The sequence below is a fragment of the Anomaloglossus baeobatrachus genome, chromosome 1 (assembly GCF_048569485.1).
Source record: "Anomaloglossus baeobatrachus isolate aAnoBae1 chromosome 1, aAnoBae1.hap1, whole genome shotgun sequence".
NCBI classification, from domain to species: Eukaryota; Metazoa; Chordata; class Amphibia; order Anura; family Aromobatidae; genus Anomaloglossus; species Anomaloglossus baeobatrachus.
In genome coordinates, this window is record NC_134353.1 from 694,282,294 (window position 1) to 694,301,902 (window position 19,609).

The 19,609-nt window shown below is 42.7% G+C and overlaps 1 protein-coding gene across 4 annotated transcripts in view; it reads right to left on the reverse strand.

Moving 5' to 3' along the window:
• Positions 1–272: 272 nt before the first annotated feature.
• Positions 273–19,609, reverse strand: part of PXN (paxillin) — a 57,747-nt gene continuing 38,410 nt past the window's right edge. For 2 of the 4 annotated variants that reach the window (XM_075320388.1, XM_075320378.1), the window contains exons 7-16: positions 14,846–15,577; positions 14,314–14,577; positions 13,150–13,629; positions 12,911–12,985; positions 12,560–12,685; positions 12,269–12,445; positions 12,017–12,190; positions 11,823–11,904; positions 7,574–7,722; positions 273–6,134 (exon numbers count right to left, since the gene is read on the reverse strand). In XM_075320388.1, coding sequence (XP_075176503.1) covers positions 5,868–6,134; positions 7,574–7,722; positions 11,823–11,904; positions 12,017–12,190; positions 12,269–12,445; positions 12,560–12,685; positions 12,911–12,985; positions 13,150–13,629; positions 14,314–14,577; positions 14,846–15,577 — 2,526 coding nt within the window. In that variant the 3' untranslated portion in view covers positions 273–5,867. The remainder of the gene's footprint in view (positions 6,135–7,573; positions 7,723–11,822; positions 11,905–12,016; positions 12,191–12,268; positions 12,446–12,559; positions 12,686–12,910; positions 12,986–13,149; positions 13,630–14,313; positions 14,578–14,845; positions 15,578–19,609) is intronic. The other 2 variants (XM_075320408.1, XM_075320399.1) reach the window with 1 other exon arrangement.

Here is a 19,609-nt window from a genome sequence, read left to right on the forward strand (position 1 = left end):
AACCTGTCAAAGTGACACTGGTCAGAATTGCAAAAAATGGCCCGGTCATTAGGGTGTTTTAGTGGCCGGGGGTGAAGGGGTTAAGGGCCCTTAATGCTTGTGTTAAAAATAAAAAAAAAAAAAAGTGTATCAACGATCCTAAAAAGGGTTAAACAGGTGTAAATAGCAAATAGTTAAGTGCTTTACTTTTTCAAGTTCGGATTATTGCAGTTTAGCTTCTAGTGGTCTGAAAACAACTTTAGCACGTCAACTCAACACAGGAAACCACAAAACAAAATTAACGAAATGTTTATTGGCATTTTCACAAAAGCAAAAGAAAAATACAAAAAGAAACGTGCAGGAACAAAGCAGCAGAGTTGATGTGTCATTACAAACCATTGCAGAAGGGTGGTACTTGTACTCCTGAGTGGCGGGCACATAAACTGGAATTGTAATGGGTAGTACAGTTCTGCATACATTGCAGCCCAGCATCTACAGTGGTACTTCAGTCTGATCATTAAAAGGCAAAGTGTGACAGCAAGTTTTCAACACCAAAAAGGCAACAGAATTCTAAATAAAACAGAACATAACTTGGGTTCATATCTTGTTTAAATGCAGACTGCAGAGAGTTGGAAGGATAGAAAATTAAAACAGCTTCCCTAGGATTAAAAGGTGGGGGGTGGGGGGGGTGTTGCCTACTATTGGGACAAATGCTTTTTAAATGCTAAAATTATTCAGGTTGAAAAAAAAAAAAAAAATCTTATGCACAACTCCCGTACCGGGTCTCACTACAATGGTAATGGCAAGTGAGCGCTGCAGCCTATTAGCAGCGACTGATGGACTGCAGTGGTCACACTTCTATCAGACATCCGACTTATCAGAGGGAATTGAGTGCTGCAGCCCCTTCCGTGGCCACTGAGCTGAGCGGGTTCTCCCATTGTTTAAGAACATCACAGAAGGCAAAGATAAAAGGGGTGTATGTATGTATTTTTTTTTTCACATGAAGACTGCAGCATTTAAAAAAGGGTTAACCAAGTGTTAGACAACTCATAAGGCTCAGTTCACACATTTCATGGATATGTGGATGAACCTACCTAGAAATTCCAAGTGAGACCTAGTAATCTTGTGGCAGATTTGGTCATGAATGTTACGAATTGTAATGCAATCTGCAATAAATGTTCTGCATTTCTGCTGATTTGTGTGAACCAAGTCTAAGAATGGTATCTAAAACACAAAATGAATGTGACCCAAATGTGAGCTTGTTCTTTATAATGGGCGACACCCTTTTTTTTTTTTTTTTAGCAATTCTTGGGGTCAGATTTTAGCAGTGTGCACCAATTTGGGAATATTTACAAATGTTAAACATTTTACAGGGTTGGAGACAGTGCCAATCAGTATCTGCCATTTATGCTCTGTCCCATTCAAGTGAATTGAGCTGAGGTGCAATACCAGACGACCAGGGGAGTCTTTTTTGGTATGGGAGGAATAGAGCACCCACATAATTTGGCCAGCACCTAAGTGCAAAACTATAATGTTAAACAGCAGAAAGTTCTTGTGCCACTTGGTACAACAGAATCATTTAGAATATTCCAGCAGTACATTTTTCATCCAGATGTAATTAAACAGGACGTAAAACATGTTCATTTCTAATCATCAGGATTTTAGACAAACTTATGGAGTGTAGCTATAGGTACTTTATTACCTTGCTTGTAAAAATCAGTTTTGCTGTTTTATATAAATCCATAGTTGAAATAGTATGGTAATGAGTAGTGATGAGCGAATAGTAACCATTCGGGTTTGGATTATTCGTAACGAATCACAAAATAATATTTTGGTATTCATCACCAATAACGGACCTAATGCAAGTAAATGGCAACCATTGTTCATGAAGATTTCCTAGAAAAATGCTCAGGTTCCCCACTGACTTACATTAGGTTTGTTATTTGTGATGAATACCGGAACAGTACTCTGGGATTTATCTGTATGAATAATCCGAATAGTTACTATTCACTAATCACTAGTAATGAGATGTAAGCGCAGTGGTGGGACATTGCAGCTCTCCTTCTGTCTCCTTTCCCGCCCGCTCCCTGCCTGTATCTGAATGACAGCTCACTCCTGTTTCAGTGACCAGAGGAGGCAAGGATCGGGTACATCCCCTGCGCTTACAGCTCATTAGCATACAATTTAATCTATGGCTTTCTCATCACAAATTGGATTGATACAAGAAAGGTAAGGTTCTGTTGAGAATTAAAGCGCCTTTACATATGTACTCATTTGGGCTATAAAATCCTTATGGTTCTTTAAGTGGGTTCCAATAAGCAACATGTATATGCACAGGACATTTATTAGATGCATCACACATTCGGTTCAATATACTAGTATATGATTAACATAAAAAAATAGACGTTTTATAAGATTGTTACATAAAGGCATTTCGGCCACAGTAATCAAATCAGTATTATCTTTGGCATTTCACACAATCATATTTTCATATGAACACTGCATGCTGATGATTGAATTGAGTAGATTCTAATTGCAATTATCTTCCCTAATAACCCTGTGTAAGGAAGATATTACTTATCAATCCCCGGTGGGACAGGGGTAGATTGGTGGAATCACAGTAGAATATAAAGTTGGAGCTCTCGGAGACTATGCCTAAAGAAGTTGTCCACAAACAAAGTATATATTAATCAACAGATTTTGGAATAATAAAGTTTCACATAAGGATGTGTTTTAAAAATGTGCCCTTGCTATTTACTGTGTAATGGCCGTGTCTGACTGTGCAGGAACATGGTCTGATCATACCACATCTCCTGACCATGGGAGCAAGCAAGAGAGTATACAGACAAGACAGCACGAGATCACAGCTGATTCGTTCTGTGAGGTAAAACATTTCTCTGCATGTTTCTAAAGGGGTTTTACCTTATAGAAAGCAGCACCTGTGATCCCATGCTGTCCTGTCTGTTTGCATCCTCCCCTGTTCAGGAGCTGTCTGAGGAACAAACCATGCCCCTGTACAGTCAGATAAGGTCCGTACACAGTACATAGCAGGGACAAATATGTAAGATTATCTCAGTTCAGGGGAAAAAAAAACAAAAAAAAAACAAAACATTTTTAAAAACTACATCCAGTTGTGGAATTATTTAAAAATGTTTTGATTAAAATGTATTTTGTTCATGGGAAAACCCCCTTTAAAACGGATCTATCATCTTATGACGCTCAATGTAAAAGGCAGCATATTACAGCTAAAGGTGCATACTAAAATACAAAACTTGAGTATTGGCTACTAGAAGAGCTAAAAGAATACCATTGATACAATTTATAAGTAGGATTCACTCAATGTGGAGAGCAGTCACTTGCCCCCTTCCTGCAAATACTAACAGGCTACTGAATACACACCATAGTCCACCGATCACCAACCGGAGCCCAACGTGATACCATGAATATACCCCACTCAAACTGTGTCCAGTGTATTCTTTCAGTGTTCCTACTAATTAATCTCCACAACATTTTGCTATGCCACATTGGCTACTAGGAGTATGGATCTAAAGCTTTAATATGCCTTACATATATATCGGACAGCTTATGTTTCATTTTGTTGGATGTGATTTAATTGCACCCAATATATTTTTTTCTTGAACTTTTTAAAATTAAATAAAATATATCCTCATCTCCTAAATCTTGTACAAGAGAATAGAAGAAGCATTGAGTGCATCTTAAATATGGTTAGATTCCCTCAGTATATAGCCCGTATTGCAGAATGTGTAGGTCAAACGAGTGGTAGGGTTAAAAAAATAAAAAGGTCTTCTATAAGTCAGAATTGTAAACCCAATATGCTACTGTACGTTCTCAAATGTGCCTTGTATGAGCCATGTACATCACTGGTTCTGTGCAGATAAAGGAAGCACTGCCCAGTTCGGCGCCTCATGCGAAAGCGTCAGAACTGCTGACAGCAGGATATCAGTATATATGAAAAATAAAGTATATCAGTTAAGGGGGTTGTCCACCTTTAGGTATATTATTTGTATTTGGGGCTAAAAATCATGCAATCGAGTTGCATAAAAAATTCCGGACCACTTGGCTTTTACAGGATTATTGATTACCTGCCCAGTCAACTTTGAAGTGGCCTGGTTTCCGAAATCAGCTGAAATTCCGATGGAAAAAGACAGATAAGCGTTACAAACTCTCCTTTCCATCCATTAGAATGCGCTCTCTGACGGATTCTTAGGTAACAATCTGCAGGCAGTAAAAGGTTTTGGCAACAGAGGCTATAAAAGGCAAATGGTGAAAAAATGTCAATGAAATCCAATTAAAATTAATTTAGCCCCAAGCCTTTTAAGTTAAAATCAATTGTCCCCAAAAAAGTGTACACCCCTTTAAAGAGGACCAACAACAAGGCCAAAAGTGGGTAGTATTGGCTTTATTTTAATCCTAATCCTCCCCGTTGTTTTTAAATCTGACATACAATTCCAAAACATATGGATCAATTTAATGAACACAATATGCACATTTTTTATGTTTTTGGGGTTTTTTTTTACCAACAAGGTGGTGCCTACTGGGTAATTATTCACAGCACCTTAAAGAAAAGCACCCACTGAGACAAATCGAGAACAAAGCCCCTTGGTAAAAAAAAAAAAAAAGAAAAAAAAAAAAGCAGATTGGGCACACTAAAAAAAACCCCCATACCTATAAAGATGTACAGTGGACTAAAATAAAACAGAAGCAAAAAAAACAATACTCAGGGGAAAAGGAATAGAGTAAGAGCAAAAACTGGCAACAGCTCCTCTTACCATTAAATCACTTTTCAAACACTGAAACAAAGCTTTTTCCCGAGAGGACAGTCCCTTTAAGATAACAGATCCGCTTTAAAGTATTTATCAAAATATAAAAGTCTGCCACCAAGCTCTTGTGCAATACCCCTTAACCAAAATGAGGATTGAATGGCAAATCTCATTATAAACTTTACATGATTTACACAATAAAAACATTTGGCATTTCATATCTGATTGAAACAGCTTAATTAGCAAATACTGCTTTTCAATTAACATATGTCCAAAATTGTTAATAAAAGTAATTCCACACTAAAAATACTGAAATGTTAATAGCCAGGTTTAGTTAAAGCACAAAAAAAAAAAAATCCAGTACCACTGGATTAACTTTCAGAGTAAATATATTTATATATGTGTATATTTTCATTTTTTTTTTTTTTTTTTTAAAAAAAGCAGATTTTATTTTTGTCATTAAAATTTAACCAGTTGTAGAAATCACACTCTTATAAATGAGGGAAGAGAGAATTTCTGTTACAAAAAAAAAAAAAAAAAAGAAACCAAAACCTGAAGATCAGCTACTCTGCATTCAGGTGACCAGTTACCAGTAACCGTCATTAGAAAATGTTATTGCTGTAATTCCCAAATCAGGCCTATTAGAACACAGCTTACCCCATATAATGAAAGCTGCCAGTCTCACTCTTGTAAGGACGCGAGCCGTTCCCCCTCACTTTCTAATCAAGGCAGTCTCCTTCCTAAACCATTCCAATACACACGCATACAACTGCTGCATCAGGATTGTCTCTCCTAATAAAGTGCTGCGCCGCCCACAGGACAATGTGAACACGCCATGTAGTCAATAAGGTATTTAAAGGACATGGAGTTCACCGGATTGGACTGCCAGCTCTGAAACAATGAAGGGCCTTTCTGAAGGGAACAGTTTAGGTGGTCATCATTCAGATCAGCACCTTACAAGGAAATGAACAAAAAATCTGATGAAATGAGTAAGGATCCTCATCCTCCCTACTTCCTTCTTGCCTAAAGTCCATATGTTTATCAACAACCCAGCACAAGAGCCACTCACACCCTCATAACTGAAAGGTTTAGGTACAGTGCAGGGCTCTAACAGAAGAGCTTGATAAAGCAGTTCTGGCAATAAGGCTTGTCGTTCTGCTCCTTGAAGGTTCCTTTGTTGAGCTGCTTAAGGCAGAAGGCACAAACAAAATGCTCTGGATGGAATTTCTTCCCCATAGCGGTGATACAGCGGCCGGTGATTGGCTTCTGGCAGCCGGAACACAGCGAGCCACGACGCTCGTGGTAATGCACCTCACAGTATGGTTGCCCATCATGCTCAAAGAAGCTTCCATTCACAAATGGGGTAAAACATTCCTGAAAACAAAAAGTATTTTGGAATGATTAACACAATTAATGTTCTTGAAACGGTCTTACCATTGGTGCCTTTATACACAAATATTTTCATCAATAAGAAAAAAATTGAATTTAAAGGAATTAGCCAGTTTTGGAGTGAAAGTCTACAGTTACTATGTGACTGCAGACTTGACTTTTTACAATGCGCACTGTACATATTCAGGATTTTCCGGGGCCAGCAGCAAGAGCATATGCAACTTGCACACTTGCGGCCACATTCCGACTAGACATGCAAAGCATCACTAAATACGCGTGACCTCATGTATGCAAATCGCATTCTGTCAGACACGTGACGGCCTGTTTGTCATGTAAATTGCCTACAGATTTTCATTCCAAACCTTGCCCCTTTAAAGAGTTATCACCACTATCATTTTTATTTCATACAGCAATACTATACCAATAAGCAACTAAGTAATATAGTGCTTTTGAAACATCAGCTTCTTTCCCCTCCTGGATTGATTCTCACTCTCAATTGAGTGAAAGCAGTCTCCAGTGAACACAGATTTTTCCCTCCATTGCCAATATATGAGATGTCAGTCGGTGCTCTTAAAATTCTATGGGTGGTTGAGGCGGGAGCAGCTAGATGCAAGTTCTCCTGAAATGACAAACAGTTCCCTACAGACCTTTATGAACCAACTGTCATCTCTCTCTGCACTGGGAAGATCTGTGCTAACTGAAGACAGAGTTTACCTGAAAATTAAGAATTTTGATGATGAATGAAATATTTGGAAGACATTGTTATTTTCCTCCAGGTTTTCTTGACTTCTTATGAAATTGGCTGTAGTTTGTGTCTGTATATGTATGTATATACAGGGTGGTCCAAACGTAGGTGGACAGTATGTGTAATAGGGTTATGAAGGGGGAGATTTATCAAACATGGTGTAAAGTGAAACTGACTCCGTAGCCCTTAGCAGCCAATCAGGTTCCACCTTTCATTTTCCAGAGTCTGAAGAATGAAAAGTGGAATCTGATTGGTTGCAAAGGGCAACTGAGTCAGTTTCACTCTACACCATGTTTGATAAATCTCCCCCTTCATAACCCTATTACACATACTGTCCACCTACTTTTGGACCACCCTGTATATATGAGGGAATATTGGTTGTGAGCCCCAAAGGAAGCAGCAGCTATGACGGCAATCACTGTACAGCCCTGCATAAGCAGGAAATTAAAAAAAAAAAAATAAAAAAAAAAACACAATGACAACCACCACAACGTTTTTTGTATACAGAAGTATTTCTTGAAAAAGTTTCCTTATGGTATGTCCAGAAATATTCAAAAGTCCACGTGGAAAAACCTCCATGTGAACATGCCCTTAAACTCCTTTGAAAAAAAAAAATGTAGTTTTACAGTCTTTCAGTTACAGTACCCCTTTTACTTATTTTGGACAAGTGTATTCTTACCCGACAGACAAAGCACTCTGGATGCCACAGTGTGTTTAGGGCAGAGATATAATTCTCCAGGATCGCATGAGTGCAGCCTCCGCACTTGGGAGCAAACATGTCAAAGTAATCCTTACGGCAATAAGCCTTCCCATCCCTCTCATGGAACCCTGTGAATCAAAAGAAAAGACAAACTGGTTAAGGCCCTGTGCGCACTAGGCGTTTTTACCCGCGGTTTTGCTGCAGAAATTTCTTGAGAAATGTTTGTAATTTGTAATCATTTCCCAGCAAAACCTATGGGAAAAAAATAGCTGTGCGCACACTGCGGTTTTTTTTTTTTCCAAGAAAATTCTTTCTGAAGATTTTCTTGAGAAAATTTCTTGAGAAAATGTGCATGTCATTTCTTTTCCGCAGGTACCTGCGGTATACCCCCGGTATTTCACTCCATTCACTGTAATGTAATCACGAAATACCGCGGGTATACTGCAGGTACCAAATGATGTGCAGTATACCCCCGGTATAGCTGAGATTTACCTGCGGTAATGCTCATCGCTGCCTGCGGTTTTGCAGGAAGTGATGTCATTATGAGAGAAGAGGAAGCGGAGCAGAGTAAACACACACATCACACTCCCTGGACGCTGCACAGAAGCACTTCCGTGTGACCTCCAGGTGCCCGTGCAGTCTGTGTCCCGCTCCAGCCCCGCGGCTGCCCGCCCTGCAGTGTCAGAGTCTGCCCGCAGTATCAGCAGCTTGTCACCCTGCAGTGCGTGCAGCTGCGGGGATGACTAGCGCTGCTGTCAGGAGGTGAGATGAGATCATTAACTGCGGTGACGATCTCCTGCCTCCTGACGTCACCGCTGTCACTGGCGTCTATGCCCACGGCCCGACACTCACTAGCGGTGACGTCACGGGCTCTCGCGATACCGCTGAGAACGCAGTGGGCATAGAAGGCAGTGACAGCGCTGACGTCAGCAGTGCAGGAGATCATCACAGCAGGTAATGATCTCATCTAACCTCCTGATGGCAGCGCTCGGCATCCCCTGCAGTGACCTATTGATGTTAGCTCAGGTCACTGCACTACTCTCCCAGCCAATGGGGAACATTCTGTTCTTCATTGACTGGGACAGTGACTATGGCATGGATCGTCCTGGGTCACCCCCCCCCCCCCCCTTATTGGATTACGCCGGACGTGGAATTGATTGTTCTGTTCAATAAATTGGTGAAAGAGGGAATGTGGGGAGTGTTTTTTCAAAAAATCCTTTTGTTGTCTATTTTTTATTTATTACTGACTGGGTTGGTGAGGTCGGGTATCTGATAGACGCGTGACATCACTAACAGCAGGGCTTGATCCAGGTGACATTACATATCTGGCATCAACCCCATATATTACCCCGTTTGCCACCGCACCAGGGCAACGGGATGAGTTGGGGCGAAGCGCCAGGATTGGCACGTCTAATGGATGCGCCACTTCTGGGGCGGCTGCGGCCTGCTATTTTTAGGCTGGGGAGTGTCCAATAACAGTGGACCTCCCTAGTCTGAGAATATCAGACCCCAGCTGTCCGCTTTACCTTGGCTGGTGATCCAATTTGGGGGGGGACTCCACTTTTTTTGTTTTAAATTATTTATTTAAATGTAAAACAACAGCGTGGGGTGCCCTCTGTTTTGGATTACCAGCCAAGGTGAAGCTGCCAGCTGTGGTCTGCAGGCTGCAGCCGTCTGCTTTACCCTAGCTGGCTACAAAAGATGGGGGACCTCACATTGTTTTTTTTTTTAATTAATTTATTTTTTGGCTAAATACAAGGCTAGGCACCCTTTAGTGCCACATGAAAGTCACTAAAGGGTGCCAGCTTAGAATATGCAGGGGGGTGGGACATTATATAGGTCTTTCTCATCTATCCATCATCTATCGATCTATTATCTATATTATTTATTGCAGTTCAGCATAAAAAAAAAACGCAGGGACCAACCTGCGGAAAAACCACGGCAAAAATCACATGCGTTTTTCCCACGGTTTTGGTGCGGTAATCTTCAACTCCCAGAAGTTTCAAGAAATTTTCTTGAGAAAAATAACTTTTCTAGTGCGCACATAGCCTAAAACACACACATACAGTTGAAAAATACAATGTTTCCTTTTTCCTTCCTATGGCTATTGCTCACAATGACATGTTTCAAGTGGTATTGAAATTGCAGGGACACAGTAACATTGAATGTAAAGACTCTCTATAATGTCATGCTGTGACATACTGCAACCCAGAGTCGCACAGGTTTCCAAATGGGTCTCTGGCAGCAAGTCAAACATCACATTTGCCATAGACTTCAATGGAAGTCGCACACAACATGCGTCTTGTGTGCCACTAACTTGCAACTTGGCAGTTTTAATTTACAGTAAAATCTGAGCTCTAAACAAGCGGCAGATGAATTGCACAAACATTTTTGTTGCGTGACTTTTAGAGAATTGCTGTCATGTGACATATCACTCATGCCCAGGCCTAACACTTTCATCGCACTAACTTTTGGAATAAAAAAAAACAAAAAAAAAACAAAAAAACCCCACAACTTCAACTGTTATGCTTGATTCCTGGAGAATGCAGTGACTATAACATGTAGATAAATTTAATTTGTCCTTATGCTGCCGGATAATATGACATTTATTAAATGGTATAATATTTGACAAACCTGCTAATTAATAAGCGGACATCAAATTAAGCAAGCAAAATTAAATTGCAGTAAATGCAATTCTGCCAATCTTAAATGTCAGTTATCAAACTCTTACGGTATTATAATAGCACAGTTTTGAGTAGGAGCTGCCAAGTGGGTCTGTGATCTGTCATAGGCTAGGTATCTTAATCATCAGGTCCTGTTTGACACTTTTTTTTAAATACGATAAAATCAAAAGAATCTGTTCCTTTTTCAACCACACTTTTTCCTTCCACTCAACTTTCCATTAATATGCTTGGATACAGCACTCTGAATAGCCAGCTTCTTAGCATTGACCTTTTGTGGCTTACGCTCCTTGTGGAGTGTGTTTATGACTGCCTTAAGGTCATCTGTCAAATCAGCAGTCTTCCCCATGATTGTGTAGGCTACTGAACCAGACTAAGGTTTTATTTTAAACGCTTAGGAAGCCTTTCCAGGTGTTTTGTGGTAATTATTCTAATTTTTTGTGATAACTTTTGGGTTTTCATTGGCTGTAAGCCATAATCACTAACATTAACAGAAATAAACACTTGAAATAGATCACTCTGTAATGATTAATATATGCGTTTCCCTTTTGGTATTGAATTACTGAAATAAACTTTGATGATACAGTGGAACCTCGCTTAACGAGTAACCCACTTAACGAGAAATTCGCTTAACAAGCAAAGCTTTCTGTAAATTTGTAACTGTTTACGAGAAAGCTTTGCTGTATGAGCAAAATACTCACCCCGCAGACACTTCCGGTTCCGTACATCCACTGCGCTCTGACCCGCTCTTGCAGTCCACACAAACGCGCACAAACACACACAAACACGCACGCACACAAACAAACACGCACATACAGTATTATGCTCACCTTACCCTCCCGTTCCATCGCCAGCCTCATGGTTCTTGTAGTCCGCCGGTACATCGCGACGAGGCAGGAATCCTCATGGCGAACTACAAGACCCAGGAGGCCGGCGATGGAACGGAAGGTAAGGTGAGCATAATACGTGTACCTTCTGTTCCATCACCGACCTCCTGGGGCCTGTAGTTCGCCGCTCCAGGATATGCATCGGCAACCATAGCGACGAGGCAGGAACTTCGGCTGTCAGACGCTACTCAAAGGCGGCATGCTGGCCAATCAGAGGCAAGCGGCTCCTGCCTTTGACGTCAGCGCTCTGGCAGCGGACGTTCCTCCCTCGTCGTGATGGTGACCCGATACACAGCCCGTACTAGCAAACAGTAAGTCCCAGGAGACCGGCGATGGAACGGAAGGTAAGGTGAGCATAATGTGTGTGTGCGCGCGTGTTTGTGCATGTGTGGAATGGCACAAGAATGGACCAGGATGGGACATTTAACAAGTTGTGGAACGAATTGTCTGCATCGCAATGATTTCCTATGGGAAATCTTGCTTTGCTGAACGAGTAACTTGGTTAACAAGCACACTCCCAGAACGGATTGTTCTCGTTAACCAAGGTTCCACTGTATTCTAATTTATTGAGACGCCCCTGTATATATGCGTACTTTCTAGTCAAGAGTATGGTATAGGCATAAAAAAATGTTTCAAGGCAGAGAACACTGACTGCATTACCTTCAGGTCCAAAGAATGCCCCGCATTGCGCACAGAAGAAATGCTCTGGATGCCATGTTCTGTCCAAAGCAGTCACTACTTTCTGAAAGTGAAAAAAGAAAAATAGGTTAGCTGAAGAAAAAAAAAAACCCCAAAAAAAAAACCCCCAAAAAAAAAAAACCCCTAACATGCTACCGACAGTTCAGAGCACTCACATCCAGTATGGGTCCATTACAGTAAAAACATCGAGGGGAGAAAAGATTATGATAATCCTTTTCACAGTATGGCTGCCCATCTCTTTCAAAGAAGTTGCGGGATCCAATTTCTTCCTGGCAATGCGTGCACACAAAGTGTTCTGGGTGCCAAGTCTTTCCCATGGCCGTAACAACCTGCAGAAGAGCAAATGTTATCATTACATACTGCAATAAAACCAAATGTTTCAACCCCATCACCTGTGAGACATTTACCTGGCCGGCAATTGGTTTCTTGCAAGCGCCACACACCCCCTTAGCCACGGTTGCCACACCCAATTTATTTAGGTCGGACTGCAGACTTCCCAGCATATTGTCTAGCTGACTGCCAGGCTTTGGAGCACTGGAAGGAGGAGAACTGTTCACAGGTTTTCCTTGGCCTTGGGCCATGAACTATTAGAAACAAAATGAAGAGGCAAAACATGTTAAATACTAAAGTTCTTCCCTCCAATACACCATCCCAATGAGCAGGGTACATTCTTCAGCATGTCAGACCAATTTATATACCAAGGGGGTTTCATTTGTTGAAGCCGGGAACCTATAGTTGACATTGCGGTAGTCACAGTCAGGCATGAAATACTCTTCTTGCGGAGGCCACGCAGAAGAAGAAGTCGGAGGGAAAGGAACCAGTGACTGGAGACCAATACAAAGAGTGGAAACTTAAAAAACTGACAACTACCTCACTGCACAACATGCCAACTCTGCATGCAAAAAAACCCCATTGTGGTCATGCATAGTCACCGAATGGTGACAAATTTGTTTATTACCATACTGTAGAAAAGGCAGAAAGCAAACCTATGCCATACTGTACTACGAAAAACATTCTGACAACACTGAGCACACGAATAATAAACCTGCCTTGTCAGAGAAGGAGCGATTCAGAGGAGGACGAGCAGTTAGCGCTCTGCCACTAGAGTAAGCAGCAGGACAGATCTGCAAGAAGATTAGAGTTGCTCTTATACTACAAGACACACAAATTAATGTGCGATTCCAAAAAGGTCCAAAACACAACAATGACATGTATGTGAGACTTAACAGGTCTCTACTACACAAATCAACGACTTTGACAACCAAAAAGGTCTTGCATTCAAACTAACCGTGGACACATTTTCGGTCACTGTATGAATAGGCGGAAATAGTGGACTTTCTTCAGTCTGACAACCTACAGATACATAAGATTTTGGAGAAGGCACTGTTCTCAATGGAGATGACGTCACCATCGTTGGCAGAAAAGGCTCATTCTGATAAGGATTCCTAAATTCTTCTTGAGGAAAAACTGATCTAGACAAGTCCTGGTAATCATCACTATATCGTTTCCACGAAGAAGGTGGTTGAGGAGGAAGTGTGCTTGATGTAGGTATGTTGTGCAAGGGTGGTAGAATTGGGGGCAATGGAGGAGCTGGAGGGGGGAGTAATGAAGAGACGACAGCAGAAGGGGAAGTAATAGGAGGTGGTGGAGGAAGTGCCGGGGATGTAGATTTAGACACAAGTCTTGTTGGCTGCAATGTACCAGAAGGAGAAGTGGTAATTGATAATGTTTTTCTCATGAGCTGTGGGGAATCTGGAGGAATAATTATCTAAATAAGATATACAGGAAAGAAAAGGGGGAAAGAAAAGACAAAATACAAAATCAGTTAAAGATGGAAATGAAACGTATTTGCATTTAGAAAAAAGATTAAAAAAATAAAGAAAAAAGTTGTACAGACGATATATAGCCATCAGGTGAAAAAGTTTTAGGTCAATAACCATCTCTCTCCCGTCCTCCCCAAACAAATGCATGCTTAGCTAGGCTGAGCATACGTGTTAGTAGGAAGATTGAAGCCATGATAGCTCATCTCCCCGACAATGGAAGGAATGGGCAGGTAACATCCAATAGCCTTCTCCATATTTTCCACATGCCATTCAAGAACAGTCATGTGCCTCCATACATATTAGATGGTAGACCTAACCCGTGGAAATGAAGGATATGCATCAAATACATACGGCCAGATATTGTTGTATGCTCACCTTTAAGGCCATTAACTGTAAAACAAATGACGTTCTAAAGTAGATACTTATGCTCAATGCATCTCATTGTGCACACAGCTTCGACGTCTTGTATATGTACATAGTAAATAAAATGTATTATAGAAGTGTAAGACCACCCAGATAATGTTAACTAGATTCTAGGTTGTAAATGCTCAATGAATAACTGCAATTCACAAATGCCCCCAATAGTGAAGGAATCCATAAAGATCACACATTGGGCAGACTATCACTACCTTCTCTATCCTCTGTTCAGACGAACGCAAATTTTTAGTGGGCTGCGATGTAATGATCACACCCTCGGTCAGCCAGTTATCCTCCGGAGTCTTGCTAATGTCCGGCTTGTCTATTCCAAACCGCCCATGGAGCTCCTCAATGAGGCGGTCTTGGGATGCACTCTTGTTATATATAGCTGGTCCAAATTTCCGCCGTGGAGAGAGGTCCCGAGACATTGGATGAACGTTAGGCGATTCTTTAGTTCTTTTAATCACCGACTTCATCTGAACAAACAACAAACTGTTACGTGTCAAACTGCACTGCATGGCGGCTGTTTTACACTCCAATACCACCACATGTCAGTTTGTTGATTCAGGGCCAAAACTTATTAGAAAACACAACAGAACATGTTAGAATTAACCTCTTCCAAAAAGTATTTACCAGATGACCGATAAACGATGCATATATATTTTTCATGCACCTCCGGTAAAGAAAACTTAGAACATGCACGTGGTCCATGCACAGGACAAAATCCACACATCACATGCTTGCCTGACGCGAGGCAGAAATCCGTGGAACCTCTTGATACACAATGTCATCCTCCATCAAAGAACTGTCAGATTTATTTGGGTCAGGATGAAATCCAAATGTTGGATCTTGTTCCAAGTGTCCATTTGGGGGACTGCTATCTACTTGATCAACCAGAAATTCTGCAGACTTGTTATCAGGCACAAGGTTTTCTGTGGTTGTTAGAGCGAGTTCTAATTTTTCTAGGTTTGAACATGGAGGCTCGGATATTTCAGATAAGAGCTTTTCTTCATTCTGCACAATATCAAAAGGCTTCCACAGAGAACTGATCTCCTCTTGCTTCCGCTGACCATTACTTAAATCATCCGTCTGGACAACATCTAGCAACTGCGAGTATTCTACAGGATGGACATCAAGTTCCTTCTGCTTTGTCTGAGGTTTCTTGTAAAAACTTGGAAGGTAAATATCTGTTCTTTGACTGTAAGCACTGAAGGGGGTGACCACTGGCTCCTCTTTAGGGGCCAAATCCATCTGTAAACCAAAACTAGGGAGATGAATGCCTTTTCGAAGAGAAGCTAATGAGGCAGGATTTTCATCCTCATCAATGTGTAGGTAAACAGCAGGACTACAGGGTGTGACCGCATCAAACCCACTCTCCAGTCTTGCATATAGATGGTTGCTGCATACAGAACTTGGGGATGTTGCAGAGTTAATGTTGCACCCTTCAGAAATGGGCTCAGCGCAAGTACGACAAGTCTATTAGAATCAGGAAGAAAAAAATCCAGGAAACAAAATTACAAAAAAAAAAAAAGTTACTGCAAAACACAAGTGAGCCAAGAGTTTACAAAGCAATAAAACGCCGATCACACTTATCAAATTTAGGTTACATTTATATCATGTTTACAGTCTACACTTGTATATTTGGCAGGAAAAGCTTCTGATTTTGTTGCAGAGCGCATTGATAAGGCCCCAATAATAAATGAACGTTACATGTTGTGGCTGATCCATGCTGCCCAAACCTAAGGCAGCATGAACCAAAGCCGAGCAACACAATTGCAGCCAAGTATATATTTTTTTAAAAAAATGCTCCAGCATTTCAGAAAACATGTACTTTAAAGTTCTGGCAGGGGTCCGGAGCGGGAGATGAATCCGCCACTGCCCCCGGCCGGCTCCTCCCAGTGTTGTTGCAGGTGAATGACAGGTCTCCCTCCTCATATGTAGATATAAGCAGAGACCTCAACATCTCAGTCACCAGCAGTAATGCTGGGAAGAATCAGCTGGCCGTGGCACTGAACTACTGTCTCCACCTAGGGTTTTTAGATGGATCATTAAAGTATATTGCTCTGAAATTCTGCTACATTTCATAGAAAAATATACTCGCTTCAGCAATACCAGGAAATATTGACAGTGCGCGTATGGCACGCTGTCACGATTCAGCAGTCACAATATTACTGTAGACTTGTCCCAATGATTACCAACATTGAGAAGGGAACTAGATAGCTCTTCGAGAACCATGAGGATTTTCATATACAAAACTAAAGCCAGTGCTATACTGGCGCTATCATGCCGATTCTATACATACCTTTAGTTGTGAGATCAGGTGTATACTTTCTGAAATATAGGCAAGTAAACTTTGTGAAATACACTGTTATTTGATGAGAGGTGCAACGAAATATCTAATAGGTGGGTTGGGTTTTGCTAGTTATTCTCGCCCCTGTATGCCTGCCTGTCCTTCCTCCCCCTGTAATAACAGACAGGGGAGGAATGACAAGCAGGCATACAGGGGCGAGAATAACTAGCAAAACCCAACCCACCTATTAGATATTCCGTTGCACCTCATCAAATAATGTATTTCACAAAGTTTACTTACCTATATTTCAGAAAGTATATACCTGATCTCACAACTAAAGGCATGTTTAGAATTAGCATGAAAGCACCAGTATAGCACTGGCTTTAGTTTATATACATACCGCATCAGGAACCACTCGTGTCAGGCACCAGCAGTGCACACATTCATGTATCAGATATATGCAACACACACACCATTCATCTATCAGAGACATATCCGATACATACACCACTCATATACCAAACACATATTGCACATATGCACAGAAACATACAGCCACTCACATCAGAGACACCATTCACGTATCAGGCACATACAGAACACACCTCACTCACATACACACATTCAGTTGGCACGTCATATGTTAATCAAAAGCACAATAGACAAATATTGTAAAATGAAGCACATCAAGAGTTACAAATCACTAAAGATGATGTAAATACTCTGATAACCCATTCTTAATTGCTATATTTCCCAGTGTAAAAGAATAAAAACGAGAATTTTGTTACTTACCGTAAATTCTTTCTTATAGTTCCGTATTGGGAGACCCATACCATGGGTGTTTAGCTTCTGCCTCCGGAGGACACACAAAGTACTACACTTAAAAAAAGTGTAGCTCCTCCCTCTGAGCTTATACACCCCCTGGTAGCCAGTCCTAGCCAGTTTAGTGCAAAAGCTGAAGGAGAATAGCCACCCACAAGTAGAACCGAGTAAGAACCGGAACAACCGGAGACTCTGTCCACGACAACAGCCGGTGATAACACACGGAACAAGAAAATTGCCAACAGGCAACAGGGAGGGAGCTGGGTCTCCCAATACAGAACTATAAGAAAAAGAATTTACGGTAAGTAACAAAATTCTTTCTCTTTATCGTTCCTTTGGGAGACCCAGACCATGGGACGTTCCAAAGCTGTCCCTGGGTGGGAATAAACAGAAAAACTAAGAAGTAGGCGGAGCCTAACTTCACAAGTGGGCGGCAGCCGCCTGAAGGATGCGTCTGCCCAAGCTCGCATCTGCCGAAGCATGAGCATGCACTTGGTAATGCTTCGAAAAGGTATGCAGGCTAGTCCAAGTGGCAGCCTGACAGACTTGTTGAGCCGTAGCCTGGTGCCTAAAAGCCCAAGAGGCACCGACAGCTCTGGTCGAGTGTGCTTTGATCCCCAGTGGGGGAGGCACTTGAGTACTCTGGTAGGCGTCCGAAATGGTCGATCTAATCCAACGGGCCAAGGTCGGCTTTGAAGCAGAGAGACCCTTGCGCCGCCCTGTGGTTAACACAAAAAGAGAGGTGCACCGCCTAAGTGCAGCGGTGCGAGACACATAAATCCGGAGAGCACGCACCAGATCTAGAATATGCAGCACTTTCTCAAAGCGATGAACAGGGGCCGGACAGAAGGAAGGCAAGGAAATATCCTGGTTAAGGTGGAAGGGAGACACCACCTTAGGAAGAAAGTCCGGGGTCGGACGGAGAACTACCTTGTCTTGGTGAAAAAACAAAAAAGGTGACTCCGAGGAGAGCTCAGCCAAATCAGAGACTCTCCTGAGAGAAGTTATGGCAACTAGAAAGGCCACCTTTTGAGAAAGACGATACAAAGAAACGTCCCTAAGGGGCTCGAAAGGGGGTTTCTGCAATACCGTGAGGACCAAGTTATGGTCCCAGGGATCCAAGGGCCGCCGATAAGGCGGAATGATGTGAGACGCACCTTGCATGAAGGTGCGGACCTGAGCCCAGCCGGGCGAGACGCCGCTGGAACAGCACTGATAGAGCCGAGACTTGTCCCTTGAGAGAGTTGAGGGACAGTCCTAGCTGCAGACCGGACTGTAAAAAAGACAGAAGGGTCGGCAACGAGAATGGCCAAGGAGAATGGCCGGAAGAGCGACACCAGGACAAGAAAATTCTCCAAGTCCTGTGATAGATCTTGACGGAGGAAGACTTACGGGCCCGAGTCATAGTGGAGATGACTTCAGGAGGAATACCAGAAGCCGTCAAAATCCAGGACTCAAGAGCCACGCCGTCAATTTGAGTGCCGCAGAATTCGGGCGGAAAAACGGACCTTGCGAGAGCAGGTCTGGACGGTCCGGAAGATGCCACGGCATCTCCACGGACAGTTGGAGCAGGTCCGGATACCAAGCTCGCCTGGGCCAGTCCGGTGCAATGAGGATGACTCGACGGCCCTCCATTCTGATCTTGCGCAGGACTCTGGGCAAGAGCGCTAGAGGGGGAAACACGTAGGACAGACGAAACTGGGACCAGTCTTGAACCAGAGCGTCTGCGGCGAAGGCCTGAGGATCGTGGGAGCGAGCCACGTAAACCGGAACCTTGTTGTTGTGACGGGATGCCATTAGGTCCACGTCCGGAGTGCCCCACTTGCGGCAGATTGACTGAAACACTGCCGGGTGCAGGGACCACTCGCCACCGTCCACGGATTGACGGCTGAGATTATCTGCCTCCCAGTTTTCTACGCCAGGGATGTGGACTGCGGATATGGTGGACTTGGAGTCCTCCGCCCATTGAAGAATGCGTTGGACCTCCAACATTGCCAGGCGGCTGCGTGTCCCGCCTTGGTGATTGATGTAGGCAACCGCTGTCACGTTGTCTGACTGGACTCGAATGTGCCTGCCCGCCAACAGGTGGTGAAAGGCTAGGAGAGCTAGAAGCACAGCTCTGGTTTCCAGCACATTGATTGAAAGGGCTGACTCGGACGGAGTCCAAGTGCCCTGTGCTCTGTGGTGGAGATGTACCGCTCCCCAGCCGGAAAGGCTGGCATCCGTGGTGAGAATCACCCAGGACGGAGTCAGGAAGGAGCGCCCTTGGGACAGAGAGAGGGGTCGAAGCCACCACTGAAGAGAGCTCCTGGTCCATGGCGACAGAGCCACTAACCTCTGTAAGGAGGAAGGCCGCTTGTCCCAACAGCGGAGAATGTCCAGCTGCAGAGGACGCA